The sequence below is a fragment of the Triticum urartu genome, chromosome 6A (genome assembly GCF_056163025.1).
Source record: "Triticum urartu cultivar PI428250 chromosome 6A, HENAU_Tu73, whole genome shotgun sequence".
In the NCBI taxonomy this organism is placed as follows: Eukaryota; Viridiplantae; Streptophyta; class Magnoliopsida; order Poales; family Poaceae; genus Triticum; species Triticum urartu.
This window is the reverse complement of record NC_141878.1, coordinates 339,063,202-339,084,300: the sequence shown is the minus strand read 5'-3', so window position 1 is coordinate 339,084,300 and position 21,099 is coordinate 339,063,202. Positions and strand designations below refer to the sequence as shown.

At 46.7% G+C, this 21,099-nt stretch overlaps 1 protein-coding gene and 1 long non-coding RNA gene across 4 annotated transcripts; one reads left to right on the top strand and one right to left on the bottom strand.

Moving 5' to 3' along the window:
• Positions 1-9,265: 9,265 nt before the first annotated feature.
• Positions 9,266-13,841, bottom strand: LOC125513131 (uncharacterized). Of its 3 annotated transcripts, none has more exons than XR_007285690.2 (4): positions 13,428-13,838; positions 13,034-13,350; positions 10,074-11,156; positions 9,266-9,459 (listed from the first exon to the last, which is right to left on the bottom strand). It is a non-coding gene; the product is annotated as an uncharacterized LOC125513131 (long non-coding RNA). The 3 variants fall into 3 exon arrangements; XR_007285689.2 differs by having other exon boundaries at positions 10,074-10,159; positions 11,001-11,156; positions 13,034-13,833; XR_007285688.2 differs by having other exon boundaries at positions 13,034-13,841.
• Positions 13,842-19,116: 5,275 nt separating this feature from the next.
• LOC147965187 (protein FAR1-RELATED SEQUENCE 5-like) lies at positions 19,117-20,837 on the top strand. The gene is made up of 3 exons (XM_087526720.1): positions 19,117-20,167; positions 20,261-20,693; positions 20,768-20,837. The coding sequence occupies exons 1-3, from the start codon at positions 19,117-19,119 to the stop codon at positions 20,835-20,837; spliced, it is 1,554 nt and encodes a 517-aa protein (XP_087382846.1).
• The last annotated feature ends 262 nt before the right edge of the window (positions 20,838-21,099 follow it).

Here is a 21,099-nt window from a genome sequence, read left to right as displayed (position 1 = left end):
AGAACATACAATATTTGTCTATCACACCATGTTCTTACATCAAAGTACTACTGTTGTGTAACATGCAACAATCACTTATCATAAGACACGTCTGACTTGGAAGTGTGATATAGGTTACATCTTGCATTCTTTTCTTGCTTGTACTACTTCTAATTTGTTGAAATGGCACTTATGATGAGACAGTTTTAACTTGGTACAGTGATATTCGTTGCATCTTTCATATGATGTCTAGCTTTCATTGCTTCTAATTTGTTGAAATGCCTTTCCTTAGTTTACACATCATAGCTGTGAATATGCAATACTGTCCTTTTTTGTTACACATTCAATTGTCCTATCATGCGGTCGCTGTACATTAAAGTAGTGCTCGTCAGCATCCTGCATCAATGAGTTCTGAAAAGCGAAATTTTATTCATTTTTCTTGTGGGTTTGAATTGAGAAGGCAATAAAACTAAGAAGCAGGAAGGAAAAAATAAGGCAGGGACTGATGGCGGTCTTCCGGCGAAACCGGCTTCCCAGGTGCTTTCTCTAGCTTGGTAGTGTGATATTGTCTTGCATGTTACATACGGTGTCTAGCTTGCATTGCTTCTTATTTGTTGAAATGTATTCTACTTAGTTTACACAAACAATTTTGAATATGCCATGTTGTCTTGTTTTTTGTACACATTCCATCTAGTTATCATGTTTTTGCCTTACATCAAAGTAGTGATTGTCAGTATCATGCATAAATGAGTTCTGAAGAGTGAATTTTATTGCTTTTTCTTGTCGTTTTTACTTGACAATTCAAAATCAATAAAGTGGAAGGAAGTTAGCAAGGCAGTGGATAAAGGTGCTCCTTCCAAACGGAGGGCCTCTACAGATTCTACTCCTCCAACCCCCAACGTGATTTGCAAGACAACACATGCATAGACACTCAATGTAGTTGTGTTGATGATGAGCACGTCTCCCCTAGTGCACCATCACAGGTGCTCCCTCTAACTTGGCACTGTTATATGTAGTTGCATGTTATGTATGATGTCTAGCTTGTATTGCTTCTAATTTTGTTGAATTCCATCTGCTTACTTTACACATTATACTTGTGAATCAGACACGTGTTCCTGTTTCTAGAACGTACAATATATGTCTATCGCACCATGTTCTTACATCAAAGTACTATTATTGTGTAACCTGCAACAATCACTTATCATAAGACACGTTTGACTTGGGAGTGTGATATAGGTTACATCTCGCATTCTTTTGTAGCTTGTACTACTTCTAATTTGTTGAAATGGCACTTATGACGAGACAATTTTAACTTGGTAGAGTGATATTCGTTGCATCTTTCATATGGTGTCTAGCTTTCATTGCTTCTAATTTGTTGAAACGCCTTCTCCTTAGTTTACATATCATAGCTGTGAATATGCAATGTTGTCCTTTTTTGTTACACATTCAATCGTCCTATCATGTGGTTGCCTTACATTAAAGTAATGCTCGTTAGCATCCTGCATCAATGAGTTCTGAAAAGCGATTTTTTATTCATTTTCTTGTGGGTGTGAATTGACAAGGCAATAAAACTAATAAGTAGGAAGGAAAATAAATAAGGCAAGGACTAATGGCGGTCTTCCAGCAAAACCGGCATCCCAGGTGCTTTCTCTAACTTGGCAGTGTGATATTGTCTTGCATGTTGCATACGTTGTCTAGTGTGCATGGCTTCTAATTTGTTGAAATGGCTTCCGCTTAGTTTACACAACAGTTGTGAATATGCCATGCCGTCCTGTTTTTCATACATATTCCATCCTGGTATCGTGTGTTTGCCTTACATCTCGCATTCTTTTCTACCTTGTACTACTTCTAATTTGTTGAAGTGGCACTTATGATGGGGTAGTTTTAACTTGGTAGAGTGATATTCGTTGCATCGTCTTTCATATCGTGTCTAGCTTTCATTGCTTCTAATTTGTTGAAATGATTTTTTCTTAATTTACAAATCATAAGTTGTGAATATGCAATGTTGTGAATATGCAATGGTACTAATGATGAGAGACCTTTAACTTGGTAGTGTGATGTTATTTGCATTTTGCATATGATTTATTTCTTGTACTGCTTCACATTTGTTTAAACGCCAGCTATGACGAGACACTGTTAACTTGGCAGAGCAATATTTGTAGCATCTTTCATATGGTGTCTAGCTTCCATTGCATTGCTTCTAACTTAGTGAAATATCTTCTGCATAGTTTACACATCATAGTTTTGATTATCTCATGCCTTCCTGTTTTTCGTACATATTACATACTCCTATCATGTGGTTGTCTAACATCAAAGTTCAGTTCGTCTATATCGCGCATCAATTTGTTCTGAAGAACTAAATTGTTATTCCCTTTTGAGTTTGGCTAGACTTAACATGGCACAGAGAAACAGGAAGGAACACAAAATAACAGGGGATGGTGTAAGTACTATGGACACACGGAAACGGAACGGGAATAATCCTGCATATTCTGCTGGTACTGATGGTTCAATAGAATGTCAAAGTCTAGCGGAAAATTGTACAAACAGGGTATCCCATGCTACACGAGCTACAGAACAAGCCAAACAGAAACCAATAGCTACCACCAAACAAGTAGAGACAACCCTAGTGGTTGCAACACCTTCCACAGTACCACCAGTTGCACAAGTTACTCATTCGACAACTCAACTAGCAGCACGTTCCCAAGCTCTCTTGCCACCTGACACTACTTCTGAAGCACTCTTGACACAAGATGAGTTGGCAAGATCAGATGAACTTTGTGAGCTTTAACAGGAAGAAGGTAGTTGCAGGAGTCAAGTTACAGTTGTATGTTTCTTTATATGTAGTCTCATAGTTTTATGTACACTAAAGCTTCCTATGTTCGCTGTTGGACTAGCTCCTAGGCGCAAGAGGAAACAAACATTAGGGATAATGTTGGATAGGTTAACTAAATCTAGAGGAGGAAGAACGGAGATCCGTTTTGAGGCAGGTCTAAAAAGGCCACGTGATGCTACATAGTCAGCCAATTTAGTATCAGAGGCAGCGGTTGCTGTTAGGTGTCATGTACGTATCCTCCCAACATGCATTCAGTACAGGAATGACAAAGACGAAACCCAGTTCAACACCTTCCTCGACCATTTATCTGTAAGTATGGTTATGTATGGAAACTAGTAATATCGTCTTGCTCTGCCCCATACTTTCTTGGTTGCTGATAATGAGACTCTCATAATTTTCAACAGATGAGGTTCAAGTTAGATAGCCAAGATGATGCAACCAGACAAGCTTGCACCCATGTTTTCAAGTCTGCTCTGCGACAGTATCGGTATAACTTGAGGAAAACTCACTTTGAAGGCAAAGGCTAACAATGAACTTGCCCAAACATCTCCAGTGGAAAATATATCGGATGAAGATTAGAGAGGCCTCGTTAAACACTGGTCTGTTCAAAAGTATCAGGTACATTATTTATATGTGATCACATCACATGTTGAACTCCTATTTACGCATGTGCCTCACAAATCTATCTTCTTGTAGGTGAACTGTTCAAAGAACAAGGCCAACCGTACGAAAGTGAAATTCTAACAGACGACGGGATCTCGTAGCTATATTGCACACTACGAGGCTCTTGTAATTAGCTGCTGTTTCACTCTTTTCGCTGTACCATATTATCAGATCTATGTTGACTTGTTCCAAATGGAGAGGAAAGCCCGCAAGGACCAAAAAGTACCTGAACCAAGTGTTGTGGAAATCTTCAAGGACTGTCACAGCAGCAAGATGAAGGGCATGACTACACCAGTCAAAGCCGTTGTTGTAAGTCCTTAATCCTCATGCCTTTTAACTGCTACTTACTCTGACTTGTGCATTGAACTACATGGTTTACAGCGTGGCGGCGTTGCTCGTCACTCCGCCTTCCTGAGTCCTCGGCTTGGGCATACAGGGGTAGCGGATACCCTGGGGGAGGCCGCTCGCACCAAGGCCTCGTCACCACCTGCATCGCCGCTTCTTCACGGTGATGGATCGACTTCTTCTTCGGCGGAAGTTGCTCTGGGACATCTCGGGGGACCTTTCCCTTTTCTTCGGCAGAGAACCTTCTGGCATGCGCCATTGGTGCTAGCAACAAAGCGAGGGAAAAAAGCTAGCAGTGGAGCGAGGAGGAAGAAGCAAGCGAGCAAGGGAGAGATGGGCAACAGGGGCTCTGCCCCCTCCCCATTTATAGCAAGAGAAGGGCAACCAGCACCTCCCACGATCGCAGGTAATGATGGTTTTCCTTGCATGTCGCAGGGATTCGTCAAGTCGTGCAGTTGCCAAGGCAGCACGGGGAAGTGGAGACGCCTGCGTCCAATCAACCGCCATGCGTCAACTGAGGTCGCTGGCTTTTGGGGCCCGCGGTGCTCCGTACTTATCCCTTGGCTTCGCCGTGAAGCCAAGCCCGAGCGCACCTTGGGCCCGGGGGCTACTGTCGGCATCCTGGGAACAGGGTCCCCAGGCTAGCCTGCTTGCGGCCCACGGCGTGGCTAAGCTAGCAGGCCATACGGCCCACCTTCGTCAACAAGGCATCCAAGACCCTCGTGAGGGGCCAAACCTCGCAAGGCGGACGACGCAAGACCTCCTTTGGAGCGGCCTAGCCAGGCAGGCTCACGAGGAGCGGAGATATCAAGGCGAGGCGAACCTCACGAGGCTCTCGTGACGTGAGCCATGATGATCGACACCAGGCGGGCGCCAGCGTGCACAGCGTCCTTGTTTCCTCTTTGGTGCTAAGGAAACCAGCACAGGCGAGGAGTACCGAGGCATCAGGCAAAGGTTGCCATTTTGGTGCAACAACACCAAGACCAGAAGGACGGCAAGACGGAGATCATCGTGGAGCCCAAGATGGCGTCACCACCACATCCTTTGGCAGGCGAAGACCACTTTTGCCAGGATAGCTTGTACTAGTTGTCCCCCTTTAAATTTGCCCGCCATTGTTGGCTCCCTTCCCGCTCAAGATTTGGGAAGAGGACCAGGGCCTCTATAAGTAGGACTAGCCACCACCATAGGCAAGGGGTGAGATCCTAGATCACTCTCACTCACACAAGTTAGCCAAGCACACGAACACCACAACCTCAGGAGGCTGTTCTTCCCATTGTATTGTTCATCATCAGCCCAAGAGGCAATCCACCACCACTACACTAGAGTAGGGTATTACACCACAACGATGGCCCAAACCAGTATAAATCTTGTGTCTTTCCGTGTTGCGAGTTCGTCGAGTTCGTGCGTGAGATCTTAGTGAGTTAGGGCGTAGATCGGTGGGAGGAAAAGACTTCGCGCGCACCCCAGTGTTCGAACCTTAAGGGTTTGCCGGAACCCCACATCGGACAACGCTTGCCTCTTTAGCACCAAAGAGGAAATGAGGACACTGCACGCGCTGGCACCCGCCTGGCTCCGGTCGTCATGGCTTGCGTCACACAAATCTCGTGGGTTGTCCCTTGCCTTGATCTCTCCGGCCCTCGCGAGCCAACCTGGTGAGGCCGCCCCTGAGGAGGTCTTGCGTCGTCCGCCTCACGAGGCTTGGCCCCTCGCGAGGGTCTTGAGTGTTTGCTGGTGAAGACAGGCCGTACAGGGCCGCTGGTGGAGCCACCCCGTGGGCCGCAGGCAGGCAAGTCTGGGGACCCCCATTCCCAGAACGCCGACATATATTCGTTGCATCTTTCATATGTTGTCTAGCTTTCATTGCTTCTAATTTATTGAAATGCCTTCTCCTTAGTTTACACATCATAAGCTGTGAATACGCAATGTTGTGAATATGCAATGTCACTAATGACGAGACACCTTTAACTTGGTAGTGTGATGTTGTTTGCATCTTGCGTATGATTTATTTCTTGTACAGCTTCACAATTGTCTAAACGCCATTTATGATGAGACATTATTAACTTGGCAGAGCGATATTTGTAGCATCTTTCATATGGTGTCTACATTCCATTGCATTGCTTCTAATTTAGTGAAATGTCTTCTGCTTAGTTTACACATCATAGTTCTGGTTATCTCATGTCGTCCTATTTTTCGTACATATTACATCCTCCTATCATGTGTTTGTCTAACATCAAAGTTCAGTTCATCTGTATCACACATCAATTTGTTCTGAAGAACTAAATTGTTATTCCATTTTCTTATCGTCTTGACTTAACATGGCACAGAGAAAGAGGAAGCAACACAGATTGATAGGGAACAGGAAGCGGAAGAATCCTGCAGATTCTGCTGGTACTGATGGTGCAATAGAAGGTCAAAGTCCAGCGGAAAATTATACAAATAGGGTATCTGGTGCTACATGAGCTGCAGAACAAGCCAAATAGAAACAAATAGCTGCCACCAAACAAGCAGAGACAACCCTAGTTATTGCAATACCTTCCACCGTACCACCAGCTGGACGATTTACTCGTTGGTCAACTCAGCTAATAGCACGTTCCCAAGCTCCCTTGCCACCTGACACTACTTCTGAAGCACTCTTGACACAAGATGAGTTGGCAAGATCAGATGAACTTTGTGAGCTTTAACAGGAAGAAGGTAGTTGCAGGAGTCAAGTTACAGTTGTATGTTTCTTTATATGTAGTCTCATAGTTTTATGTACACTAATGCTTCCTATGTTCGCTGTTGGACTAGCTCCTAGGCGCAAGAGGAAACAAACATTAGGGATAATGTTGGATAGGTTAACTAAATCTAGAGGACGAAGAACGGAGATCCGTTTTGAGGCAGGTCTAAAAAGGCCACGTGATGCTACATAGTCAGCCAATTTAGTAAAATACAACTAATATTTTACCTGGGTTCAGCAGAATAAGTTCTGTATATAGACCAAAGCTATTTTGTTTGGTTTTTTTGCCTCCTTAATATCCTCTATTCTCGTACTACTAATGTAAAAACTAAACTTTTCAGCAAGCTATGGAAAAAATGGTGGAACCGCCACCATCTGATGGTGACGAGGCAACTATAACCGCAATGTCATCCCTTACTGCAGTGGGTCAGTACCTGTCCACTAACAGTGCCAAAAGCACATTCCTGCGTAATACCGGGTTGGTTGTTAAGGCAATCTTGTCCAAACTGCCTCATGATCAAGATATGCATGCTCAAAACAATGTTATATCTGCGCTCCAGACACAAGTCCATTCCCTAACAGAGACCCTTTGTGAAACAAGGACAACCATTATTCGATGTCCTCAAGAAATGCATGATTTTGAAACCAGAATATCAGACATTTGCTATGTTGTCCAGGAGCCTAGGAGAAATGAAGGTGAAGGTTATGGTGCTCCATCGGACAATACATATGAAAACGTAACAGTCAGGTCAAATGAACTGAGTTTCTGAACTTCTGGTGGTGCATTTATCTGCCAGACTGTTAACTTTTATGCCAACCTTCCTTTTGTTTTATGGTTGTAGTTTGTTATGTTGCGATACAAATTTTGTTCTTAACGTGCAGCCACCGGCTGAAGAAAACAACAAGCCATTTTTGTATAGTGTACGTTGTTCCCTATATTTGCACTAGTGGCGAACTTTGATGCCCAGTGGATGTAATCTATGCAATCGCCTTAATAGCCTGGCAGTAGTTTCAGGCTTATTTATTTCCTAGACTTCTTTTTCCCTGGTTTGCTAGTGGGCGCAACAACCATGGGCCATATACGGACCGTGGTAACCTTGACCCTGCTACAGGCCATAGGATCCACGGGCCTCCTACAGGCCATTGGATAAATGGGCCTCCAACGGGTCGTAGAATCGGTGGGCCTCAAGCCATCGGATAAATGGGTCCACATGGGCCGTAAACGGGTGTAATTGGTATCGGCTCAACACAGTAACGTGCGGTTAACAGGCCGAAGGACAGGAAAGGCTTAATTCTGTCACAGGCATAATGGGTCATTAATGGGCCAGAATATATGATGGGTTGGAAATGGCGCAACGGGTTAAAAGGTCACTAACGGGCCGATTCTAGCCACGGGCCGAATTTGGCCCATTACAGAACAGGCCAGTAACGGGCTGGAAGTAATCGAGGACCGAAAAGGAGCCCAAGAATGAATGAGTCGTCAGTAGGCCGAAAGCTAATACGGGCTGGAAACGGCCCATGTGAATCATGGGTCGTTAATGGGTACAAAGAAATTTACTGTTTATTATGGGCTAGAGTCACTATGGGACACTAAAGGGCCTAAAAATACGAAAGGTCTCATATGGGCTGAAAGACGTCATGGGTCAAACATGGGACGAAAGTGAAATGGGCTGGTGTTATATTCGACGGCCCACATGACGTTGTTGGGCCGATTTCAAGAAGGCCCTAATGGGCCATGAGTTACCGAGCCGTAATATGGACTATTTGTGAACAGGCCATTAACAGGCTTCTCATGGGCCGACCCGCTAACTTTTGACCATGTCAAACGGGCCGTCCTTTGTAAACTAAATGGGCCAGTGGTGGGCCGTCGCACGTGTCGACATATCATAGGCGCCTATCTGACCCAATGACGAGTTGACACGTGTTTCCTTCGGCCAATGAGAATTTTACATGTGGAAAATCTCCATTGGTCCGGACTGTTAACGGGTTATCGAATCCAAAACCGGACCCGATAGCTTAACAATGACCCGTTACGGTGGATGTCATGTGTCGGTTACCCTTGATGAAAGCACTTCCATGATGCGTCATTTATCGTCATGGAAGTGAATACTTTCGTGATGATAATTTTGGTATTGTCATGGAACACTTCTACGACAACACATGTATGACGGTCTTGATTCTATCATAACACTACAAGAAATATGACAACTTGCGACCATCACTATTGGTCACTGAAAGGTCATTATTTTTTATTTACGACCTTTTTATGACCAAAAACAAAAGGTCAAAAGCTGGCGGTCGTAAACTGAAATTAACGACCTTCTCAAAACAAAAGGTCATTGGGTCACCGACCTTGGCTCTCTGCCCAGGCCACACCGGATCTGGCGTGGCAAGCCGACGTGGCAAAATTGCGACCAAATGAAAAGGTCGCTGACAAGAATCAATCCGGTCCGATTAGGTGTCTATATGGATCAAGCCCATTAATTCAGCCTATTTATTAGTTATTTTTCTTTCAATTTTTGTAGACTACATGGGCCGAGCCCAACAATTAAGCCTTTTTTATTTTCTAGGCTATGGCATTTTTGGTTCAACAGATCAAGTATTTCTTTTTTTGAAAGATGGGTCCCAATTGTCAGGTTCTTTTGGTAACTGGGTCCCAGTTGTCAAGGTCATTTTCTTCAAATTTCAATTTGCTAGTAAATAAATAAACCAATATTCAAATGGGAACAGACAAAGAACACACGTAATACTTCAGATAATAGCCAAAATCAGTTTGATACATCATACAATAGCAGAATCAGTGTGTTACATCATCATATAACACATATACACATGGCAATCAGTCTTGATACTCCAGGTCTCTTCAAACTTCGCATTCCCCAACTTCCCAGCTTCCAAATCGCAAATCTTGTTTCATACTGATCTACAACATAAAATCGATGCCACATTAATAGACCAAACTTGGCGTTACAGCAGATGAATGAATATGTGGTGTCTTTCTTCAAATGGCATTTACAACTAGAAGCCATCCACCCCCGAACAGAATTTTCATGAATATGTTCAGTTGTATTTAATTACTAACCTACATGAGCTCTAAGCAACTTTCAGCACACCAGCAATAGTCGCTTGAACATGCACACAAACAAATACGACAACAAATAAATTAAGTCTAGGAAGTGACTAAGCAGGATAAAAATGGTTTATCAATATGATCATGTCCCAGGTACGCTACAAGCAGTACTAAAATAATCAAAAGTAAAATTCTTAGAATTGACATACAGAGACCGATGATAGGTTACGCAAACATCAAAATATCAGGAAATAAATAAACCCCAGATCGTCACACGCAGGAGCAAGAATAAATTTTGTTCAGATTCAATTATATAAAACACATTCACAACATATTTAATAGGAAGCGAAATCAGAACTTAAACTGCTGCATGAAGGAAACGTATGTCGAGCGCTCTGCCATGTGAATAGATGAATTTGAATAAATATAAACAGGTAAATTTGAATCATATCCCAGGCTGGGGGTACCTTGAGTATGAGCTTGAGCTTGTCGAATTCAGTGTCAGACATTTTGGGGTTGCCGGCAACATAGGACATCGAGGATTCGACCAGCTCTACTCATCGGCACATGTAAACACCAAGAAAAAGAACAAAGGTTTGAATCAAACAATAGTTGTAAATTCTGATAGCATGACTACAAATTATCAGTAACCAGAGTACTCATCTTCCTTCCATGTTTTTAATAGCCTAACAAATTATCAGCTCCATTTTTCTTCCCGTCCCACAAAAATCAGTGTTGAATAGCCCAACAAATAACACACCAGTCCCCAAACCACCAAAGAACATGGGAATAAACAGAGCAAACCCCACATTCCAATAATTCAAACACTCAGCAGTCAAATGTGTGGCGTGTGCATGTAAATGTACTGAGGTTATGCAAAGTGATAAATACAGTTTTACCTTTGTTTCTTTTGTTCATGTACAAAATCTCCCATCATATATAGACCAAAGTGCATGTGACAAAACAATATAGAGCATGCTTTTAATAACTCGGCAATGCAGCACCAAGTCCGACTCTACTACTACTACCTATGACGCATCATTGTTGATCCATGGCAGATAATAGTAAAGATTAGAACCCATGATTTTGATAAAGAAGTTACCTAGCCTGGTAGCCTAGCATAGAACAGTACTACATAGTACTTGGCCAGCAAATTTGAGCAATTCAGTGACCGCATCACATGTCAACAAATATAAAAACTATGAACAACACCGCATACGATGTGTGACAACAGAGAACACATTTGACAATGCAGAACGCATGCGCAACCACACATCCGATAACAGGGTTACAATCTACAGGCAGTTAGCTAGCTGCTACCAGATCACTCACTCATCAATTTAGAACTGCAATAGAGCGCAAAAGAAATAAATCAACAAGAGCATAAGGCATACTGTAGCCAGCTAGCTAGATTTCATCTTGAGACTTATCCTTGTGCTTCTGTAGCATCTCGATAACTTGGTCCAGGGGTGGGTCTCCGGACCTTCAAAAAAACCTGTCGCCGATCTTGAACTCGTACGCCTCCGGCTGCCCAGAATGAACTCCTTCAACTACAAAAAGACATACGGAATTAAAAGGACGCCGGTAAGAGCAGCGAAGAACAACATTCGATAATGCTTCATAGTAACTAATTTAGCTGGACTTTGTACTACTCTGGTTTCATTCTGATATAATGGAACCTGGGATGATTAAAAAAAGAAAAGGCATCGACCATAATGTTACACAGTAGTCAATTTATGGTCTGAACATCAGATGTCGGCCATGCTCTGAACCAAAATGTAAGGAACCTTAAGAGATGATTGTACCGATACACTAGAATTTCATCCATTTATCAACAATTGCATAGATTAGGACTGCAATTTGTAGTGAATCAAAGATTGGGACTATACTTTCATCCCTAGCAAATATATGTTTCCTGATTATTATTCATTTCCAAATTCAGGAAACCATCTCGGTGACCCACCTTGTCCGAGAGACTGCTGTCGTTATGAAGGAGTTCACACAATCTAGGTATGCTACTATACTTGGCACTTTCTATTTGTTGACAATGTATCACCGAAAAGGCTTGTACTGACAGAGTGCTTACCAGCAGCAGCGAGGAACGGAAGCAGAGTAGCAAAGCAATGCTTGTGCAGAACTCGACATGCATGCAGAGTGACACAAACTCATCATCACACAATATGAATACTGTAAACTCCAAACTTACTCGGACGCTAGTGACAGAAGTGTCCAAGTAATGCAATCCATATATCAAACCCTATGCAGAGCGATGAAAACTCGTGGGACAAATGAGTAAGTAGCATGCAAAATCACTTGCACTGACAATGGTGGCTGCTGTCGGGTTCAGTAGGATACACTCACACACACACACACACACACACACTTATTATTAACACTGGTACAACAGAGCAGTGGTGCTGCAGCAATGGCGTGGCGCGGCACGGGCAGGCAGGCAGACATGCCTGCGCGTGCATGACAAAAAAAGAAATACCAGGGGCCTCGACCTCGTGGCATGCTAGAAAAGGAGCATGTACAAGTCACAGGGCGATTGAGCCAGCCGCGACGTGGACAAGTCGGGAGACAGCGAATTGGGCTAGCCCATTCTACATGTTTTGGACAGCCATGCGCCTAGTTACTTTTTCATCAGGTAAAAAAGGTGGAAATGAAGCATATGCAGTTGAACATGTTTTGAGCAACCAGAAAGAATTTTTAATCATGCAAAGATACAGGGATGGATGAAAGCATGTATAGAGACAGTAGATTGATTAGAAAAATAAAGGACTTGGGTGGGTGCTGCAAGAGGAATCATGGTGTTTGTTAATAATGGAATGGGATATGTATGAAGCACACACACGCGCGACATACAGAGAACTAGCAGTTTGAGGCACACACAAAGAAGCAGTTTGACCTATTTATAGAGCTCACGGTCGATCAGTTCAACCAAAAGAAGAAGTTTGAAGCACACACATGGGGCATACAGTGAACCAGCAACATCACTGTCGGTCTACAGCATGGCCTAGCACAGAAGGTTGATTCCCCAACCAAATATCGAACGACCGACCCCTAAATATCGAGGTTCAGTGCAGATTATGTACTTACGAAAATGACTTGGGTTCAGACTAAATTGATACTAATTTGGGCTTTCCACTAGCATCGGTCCATAAATCCAACATGCATAATGTCGTTCCTGTTGAGCACCTACTGATTCGATTCAACAACTTTTAATGATTTCTATAATCCTACTATAGCAGTTCAGACTATGTCCAAGTCATAGATCCTAACTGAAACAGATTATCAAAAGTTTCAGACAACACCAGTTTCAATAAACTGTTTTTCAGACTAGTGCAAAAATCTGGAAAAGTTCTAGACGAGTGCAAGTATGAGTTTCTTAACAAAGGAAAAGAGTAGGAAGTTGAGGGCCTCTCACCAGGCGACCCGGCCATTAGGATGACGATGAGGGCCTGCTAATTGCGGGGCAGGCCGGCGACGAGTGGAACGTGGCTGGCTGGATGTCGTGGATCGTGAGACTTGGAGGGGCGGGGCTGGCTGTCGTGGATCGTGGGACTTGGAGCTCGCTGGAGGTCAATGAGGGGCGGCGCATGTCCCGTCGCTCGAAGTAGAGGACGAGCGGGTGTCGTGGCTTAGATGGTGGGGCGACAGAGGCGCGGGGGTGGTCCGCGGGGCGGCGACACGGACGAACTGTAGCGGCGGCATGAGCTCCTGAAGAGGCCATCCATGGCGGGGCTGTTGTATATGTACATGAGAGAGAGGGAAGATGCGTGAAGGAGAAGGACGGGACGGTAACAGAGGAGAGGGCCTACTCCGCGGGGTGCGGCGTCGCCTCGTCGGCGCTGAACGAGTTGGCGAGGACCGCGTTCATGGTCGGCACGTCGCTGGCGGAGAGAGCCACCGCCTCCATGGCCGTTGACGGGTGTAGGTGTGCTGGGCACCGTAGAATCCCGCCTTAGGTCGCCGGGATTGGGCGCCGACGTGGTGGTGGGAAGTTGGATCTGAGGTCGGGAGGGGAGGTGTGGCCGAGGTGGGCGGCGGCGACGGGACTGGTGGGTGGCGGCGAGGGGACGGGTGGGTGGCGGCGGGGGACGGGTGCGTGGGGGTGGCGGCAAGGGGAGGGGAGGGGAGAGCGCTAGGGTTCGCTACTAGTGCAGGGCAGAGAGAGCGAGATGAGCGAGAGAGGGGAAAGTTCCAGAGTGGTGGACGGGTTGGTGGGAGAGGTACGCTGGATCGAGGGACTGAAGGAGAGTGTGGACGTCTCAGATCGACTATAGTGGGGGTGTCCGTGGGCTACTTCCTGGTTGGTTCAAAACATGAGGCATTTATTAAAATTATCTCTTAGTGCTAAAAATAGGGGATTTCATGAAGCAACTACCAAAATTATTTTGCAAAATAGCATCACTAAAATTTTCAATTAATTTAGACCACATTTTATGAATGATCACCAATTTGTATGCTTTTGCAATCTTACTAGCTACTTTTGGTCATTTAAACAAATTTTCGCCGCTTTAGTTGGAACCAGGTTAAATTTGTATTGTAGTTGCCTTATAGTTTAGTATTTATTTTTTACAAAAATCATTTTTTAGGTATATAAGTATCTATTTAATCAGATAGTGACGCCTCCCTGGGCCATATCTGCAATGAGAATGCCCCTCATCCCATGCGAACTACTACGCCAGCCAACTCCGCTTCTTCGCCAACATAGTGACGCGCCTGCATAACCGTTTCGAGAGGGCTCGCCAGCTTGTAAAAGAGATGAGTCGCAGCCTGCTCGGGCGCGCATTCTCCTGCGTCTTCAGCCATCTCTAGAACGCCGATCCCAATTTCGATTTTGACGCTGCCATTGCTCCCGTGCCTGAAGCCATCCGGGGCGACCTGGCACGATGGGTTGAAGACAACGTGGATGCGCTGGTCAGGGCCTTCACTTCTGACGATGACGGGGTGGTAGTTGCGGGGAACGAAGGCATCGTGGTCGATGATGGCGATGGCGGGGCCGAGGGAGGTGATGGTAATGCCAATGATGACGGCAGCGATGCTAGTGATGCAACCGAGGGCGATCCGGGGGGCGCGGCGAGCGACCTATCCGATTGATTTTGTGCTTCTCACCCGTTTGCCCTGCACATAGAAGCTCGAGCGTGGCCCTAGAGGTTGTAAGAGCATTTTGGGAGGGGGAGCCCCTCATGTAAATATACTACTACCTCTACCCCTTTAGGTTGAATTGAGTATGCGTCTTCACGAACTCACATATGCTGGGGCAAGGTTGCTATTGCGGTTTACCTTAGCCTGGACGAGCCCAAAACCGGCTCAAGAGATTGTGGGTTTTTGGGAAGCTCCTGAGAAATTCGTCGACACGCCCGAGTGGGCCGCGTGATAAGCGAGCGTCAGCCGCGGCGCGACATGTGCGTGGCTCGTGTGCTTCATGCCCAGCCTTGATCGCGAGGGGCCCGCGAGGGGGGAGCAACAGGCGCAAACTCTGAAATAAGTCAAGAACCAGACTGCGAGAAATAGCTCGAGCGAGAAAAAGGCATCCCCCCGCGCGCATCAAATGAAAATTCAACTTCAACTTAAATCAAAATCCAGAAGGCAGGGTTACAGAAAAAAGTTCCAAAGCAAATGGCCGCGTCCAGCGCCTAGTCTAGTCTTCGACGTCTTCTCACCAGCGCGGAGCTAGTGCTGCCACTAGGCGTGGAAGGGAGCCCCCGAGGCCTAAGGGCGGCACTCCTGAGACTCCGGGGCGTGTACAACCCCACTCGTTATTACGTGAGAGTGTCATGGGCGACGATCTTCACAAGCGTGAGCCTTACTTCATATCGCCTGACGAGGGCCCCGCCTAATTGCCCCACCCCCAACCACCACCGGGACGACCGGAAACCAGGACGGCCCAATGAGGGCAGAGGGGACGCCAGCGGCGCCCTTGGCGACCACGGGTCCTCTACCGGGGGAAGGGTCACCGGCGCCACCCCGACAGTGGGCCTACCTCCGGGCGTTGCCTTGCTTCGTGCAACGTGGGGAGGGGCCTTGCTCCTGGCTCCTCCCACACAGCCCCCAGTGGGTCTCTCCTGATGGGGTGGGCATCGCCGTGCCAGAACCATCGCCTGGCGCCGTGACCTGGTTCATCTGTGACTCATGGTTAGCGTAAGCTTGTCCCTGAGGGATTAGTGGTACCCTGTATCTGTTGTCGGCGGCGCGGCTGGTGGGGCTCTCTGGCGGCTCCTGAAAGGCTTCAGCTCCTAACGCCTACTCCTCCCATCTTGGCCCGAGGAACGAGCCGGGGTCGTCCTCTGGCGTGTACTCCTGGTCCATCATGCGGGGCACGTAGCCCTCCGAGGCCGCTGCCCCGAAGACCTCGCCGAAGTGCCCCGCGTTCCATGTCGCTCGGCCTGTGACGCTGTCCTGAGGATGGCAGGGCGGTGCTCTGATGGGGCCGTATGTGGCAACACTTGTGCCCGCACCCATCTGGGGTGGTGCGAGCGCGGCAAGGCGCCCTCCACCGTGGGTCCTGTTAACCTCGACGAGGCCCCCGGGCGCACCCGGGAGCACGCGGGCACGGCGAGGCCCGCCGTGGGACCCAGCCGCCGCCTGAGGCATGAGCTCATAGCAGAAGGGCGGCGCTCCAGTGGCCGCCGCGTCCAGTAGCTCGGCGACGCGTTGCAGCAGCGCATCCCAGACGCTTTCCATCAATCGGCACCGCAGTAGCTCCCACACCACTGTGAGTGCGGCCCTCATGTTCGCCTGCTCCCGCCGGGTGTGCGGCGCCGCTGCCGCGGCGTGGCTTGCGGCCCTTGTAGCGGCTCGCGCTTATCGTGGAGTAAGGGTGGACGGCTGTAACACCCCGATAATCAAGCTATAGTAACCTCACCCTAATGTGCCATGTCATCATGTTTTACTAAGCCATTTGGCCACTTGGTGAAAACCGGGGTCAAACTCAAATTCCAAAAAAAACAAGTCAAATTTTTATTTCTACAAACTATCAAGTAAAAATGTCTGATAGGTTCCAAATAATTACTAACTAATTGTCGCGTGAGAATTAACATCTTACAGAATATGAAAATTCCCCTGGATACTAAATAGTGGACCAACAACTTTTTTTTATCCAGTAAAGAATAAACTCAAACTTAATAAATTATTTTTGGGCCCAAACTTTTTGCGGCGGTGCAAAAATAATGCGTAGTAATTATGGCAAGGTTTCACATTTTACAAAAGTAATTTGATGGAAAGAGAAAATACAAACAGTAGCTAAATAAGAAAACAGAAAAGAATACAAGCACAAAAATAATGAAACATAAAATACCTAATCTACTGGGCCACTTGGCCCATCTAGCAAAATCGGCCCAGCCACTCCTCATCCCCTTCCTCTCGCTACAGTGCGGCAGGGGGCCGTGGCGGCCATCCGCCGGTCGTGGCCGTGTGTGGCGGCCATCCTGCGGCCCGTCGCGCCGACAAGACCACCCCTGATCCCGTGGTCGAACCCTAACCCCACTTTCCCCCTCCGCCCACGCCACTTCTTCTTCCCTGCGACGTCCCGAGACCTCCGTCGCCATGGTCGCCCTCGCCTGCGTGGCCAGCGACCTTCCCGCCGCCTAGGACTACCCCTGGAAGCACCGCCGATGCCCGCTTCTTCCTCTCTGACCCTGAGCCCGAGCAGAAGATCGCCACCGCGCCAGGATCGACCGTGTCCCCCTCTGCTGTCGCCGGTGTTCGTCGCCAAATCCATCGACCCCTGCTGCACCCGTTCACCCAACGAGCCTCCTTGAGCTCCTAGGTGAGCTCTTCCGTAAATCCCCTCTGCTAATTTGCTCGTGCTCGTCCTCTAGCGCTAATCTCCGTCATGGTCGAAACCTGTCGCCGTCGTTTTCGTCGCGACCGAAGCTCGCCGTCATGCTGTGCGCGTCCTCAAGCCCTTTGGTCACACCGCGAGCCTCTGCCTTCCACGCTCGCATCCCCCTGCCCGTGCGCTCGCTCGCGTCGGCCACTCTCCACTCGCTCAGCGCCCCTACGCGCACCCCGCCTCGCCACGCAGCAGCTGCCGCTCCCCCACCACCACGCTCGCCCGCCTACAGCACCACCGTGGCCATCTCGCGCGCTCGCGGCGCCGCTGCCGCCGGCCTCCGCCCAGCCGTGCCCTCCCACGCCGCTGCCCCTACGCTCGGGCTTCCCCCGCTGCTCGCCCCGGGCCTCTGCCGCGGCGCCTCCCCTGGTCGCCCGCGCTGGCTCCGTCCACCGCTGGCGCGGCTCGCCCCCACCACGCCTCGCCGATGCCCGCTATCGCCAGCGCTTGGCCGCTGCCGCGCTGGGCTGCGGAAAAAAATCTCTTACGACCGGGTCGCACGAGGCCAAAACGGGAGACCACCTCGAGCGCATGACATCTGGCGTACTAATCTCAACGCAGCGCTCGCCTGGCTTCCAGCCCAGCCCACCCTACCCCACATCCGTTTCCCACGCCCCACGCTCCGTCCTTTCAGCTTCTATTCTGTTTCATCTTCCCAAACGAAAAAACCCATCTCCATCTCTTCCATCTCGCCGGCGACGGCGTGCCAAGATGGCGCAACCCGACGAGGGCAACGAGGCACTGGATCGGGAGACCACCTCTCTGCCCACGGCTACTCCAATCAGGGTAAGTTCAATAATCAGTACACATGCCACACCAAGCACAATCCCCTCTTCCCGAAGCCTCTTTCGATTGATTCAATTACCTTGCAGCAATTTCCGACGACTGAGACTAATGCCCAGCCCTCGATGAGCAGCACACCGGCGGCCTCTGCTCCAGAATCCTCTCTGCCCACAGCTACTCCGACCATGGTAAGTTCAGTAACAAGTACGCATGCAACAGCTAGCACGATCCTCTCTTCCTGAAGCATCTCTTGATTGATTCAATTACCTTGCAGCAATTGCCAAGAACTGAGACTAATGGCCAGCCGAGAATGAGCAACACACCAGTGAATAATCAAGACATACAAGATGCAGATAATGCTCCAAGAGTTGGGAAGTGCTTTCAGTCTGAAGAAGAGGTGTACCAATTTTACAATTCTTATGCTCAAACCAAGAGATTTAGCATTAGGAAGTGCCACTTGAAGTTTAGAGCAGATGGGACTTTAAGTTCCAGATATTTTGTTTGTAGCAAGGCAGGTGTGAAAAATGCTAATCCAACACATGTGGCCAAGAAAGAACAAGCTATTTCGAGGACTAATTGTATGGCTCGAGTTCAATTCAGCATCAATCAAGAGGGAATTTGGACTGCTCAGAAAGTTACGCTCGACCACAATCACCAGCTTGTAAGTCCAGATAAGAGGCACATGCTTAGATCGCAGCGTCAACTCTTAGATGACGATCGCCACATGATTAAGCAAATGAGGACATGGGAATTAAACAAGCCGAAATATATGATTTTTGCGAGCTTTGGTATGGTAAGATGCTATACCCTTCTTGCAAATGGATTGCAACAATTATTTGCGAAGTGAGCGCTCAAAGTATTTGGAAACCAAAGATGCACAAACATTAATGGAGTATCTAAAGAACAAGCAAGCTGAGGACCCTTCGTTTTTCTATGCCATGCAGTTAGATGATGATGATGGTACAATAATGAACATCTTTTGGACTGATGGACAAGCTATCATGGACTATTCTATCTTTGGAGATGCCCTTTCCTTTGACGCCACATTTTCAACAAATAAGTTTCAAATGCCATTTGCACCGTTTATTGGTGTTAATCATCACAAGCAGACTATTCTTTTTGATGCAGCACTACTATCTAATGAATCTGCAGATACCTTTGAGTGGGTTTTTAGAACCTTTCTACAAGCTATGTCTGGTAAGCAGCCTGAAACAATATTCACCGATCAATGTGCCGCCATTATAAATGCTATTGGAAGGGTTTTCCCAAGAACACGACATCGTCTTTGTTTATGGCATTTGTATCAAAATGTTGCAAAACATCTAAGTCAAGTAATCAGTGACAATGATAATTTTCTTAAAGAATTCAAAAGGTGTGTGTATGAAGATAGATCACTAGCACATTTTGAGAATAGATGGCATGAGCTATTGCTTAAGTATCAGATTGAGGATAATTCTTGGATAAGCAATCTGTACAAGTTGCGTGAGAAGTGGGCTACTATCTATCGCCAGGATTCTTTTAGTGCATATATGACATCAACCCAAAGGAGTGAAGGAATGAACAACGTGTTCAAGAAAACTTTCCGCAAAAGGCTTTGTCTTTCTGAATTGATAGAAGCATATGATAAGTGCATTTCTCGTCTTCGCCGGAAAGAAAAATACGAAGACTACAAGTCACGGCATACCATTCCAGTACCCTGCCTACCAAACCTACCTTTGTTGAAGACTGCGGCTGAATCATATACTAGGACACTCTATTCTGAGTTTCAAGAGGAATTCAAGAAGCAATTCAGTTTATCATGTATTTTCCTGAGCACCGATGGCACAATTAGCACTTACAAGGTGACATCTTTCGAGTACAAGAATGATGAAGCCATAGTGGCTTTCAACCCAGCTACTTTGGAGATATCTTGTTCATGCAAATTGTATGGTTGTGTAGGTACGTAATACATGCTTCCTCGTTTGCCTAAAATTGTTCTAAATGTTGTATGTATATTGTGCAACCCTTCTGAAATTGCTCTAAATGTTGTAGGTATATTGTGCAAGCACGCTCATAAGGTTTTCACATGCTGCGATATCATCATCCTGCCAAGTCGGTACATATCGAACAGATGGACGAAGTATGCAAAACAAGAAATTTTTACATCAAAACTGAATTGCAATGATAGCTTAGAATCCATGTTTGCACATACTTCTCGAAAGATGATTTCACTTGCATTGAAGTGCAAAACATCAAAGGAGGTTCTTACACATCTCAACAATGGTATTGATAAGTTGGCTTTGGAAGCACTAGAATTACTTAGCAATTTAAACTTGGGTGAAGATGAGGACTCTGAAAGTTCCTCCGAAATGACTGGATATGTTGCAAAAACAATGGTGCCATTTAGAGCTCCTGAACGAATAAAAGGTTCAAAGCAAAAAAGATCAAAAGATGTGCTAGAGGGAGCAAAGAAAGGCAAAAAAAGGTACCTTTGCTTGTTCTGTGTGAATAAGTAGCAATGTTTCATTTCTATTTCTTACATCTACATACAATTTGCAGGAAAAGGTACAAACTATCCAGCAAAGGAGTCTGTGTTTGTTTCGTCCGCAGCTGGCCCTTCGGAATATGATTTTGGTGGTACTATAAATCCATCAATATCCATGGCATTTGGAGAGTATCCATCATTTTTAGGTCAACCTATCCAAGGAGAATTCACAAGACTATTGCTTGAAGCTCATGGAGATGGCACAACACCGCTGGCCGCTCGTCAACTGGATTTCAACGGTGGTGCTAGTACATCAAGGTTTTAGCCGTGACGAGCCCGATCGTGCGTTGATGCATAATGCCTTGTTGGTTCCTCAATGCTAGTTAGCTGGGCATGTCAGCTATAT

What these genes read in the sequence shown, in the direction of transcription:
- LOC147965187 (XM_087526720.1), top strand. Translation starts at nt 19,117, where the DNA reads ATGGAGTATCTAAAGAACAAGCAAGCTGAGGACCCTTCGTTTTTCTAT. An exon ending in CAAATTGTATGGTTGTGTAG is followed by an intron (nt 20,168 to 20,260) that starts GTACGTAATACA and finishes TAAATGTTGTAG; the next exon opens with GTATATTGTGCAAGCACGCT. An exon ending in GCAAAGAAAGGCAAAAAAAG is followed by an intron (nt 20,694 to 20,767) that starts GTACCTTTGCTT and finishes TACAATTTGCAG; the next exon opens with GAAAAGGTACAAACTATCCA.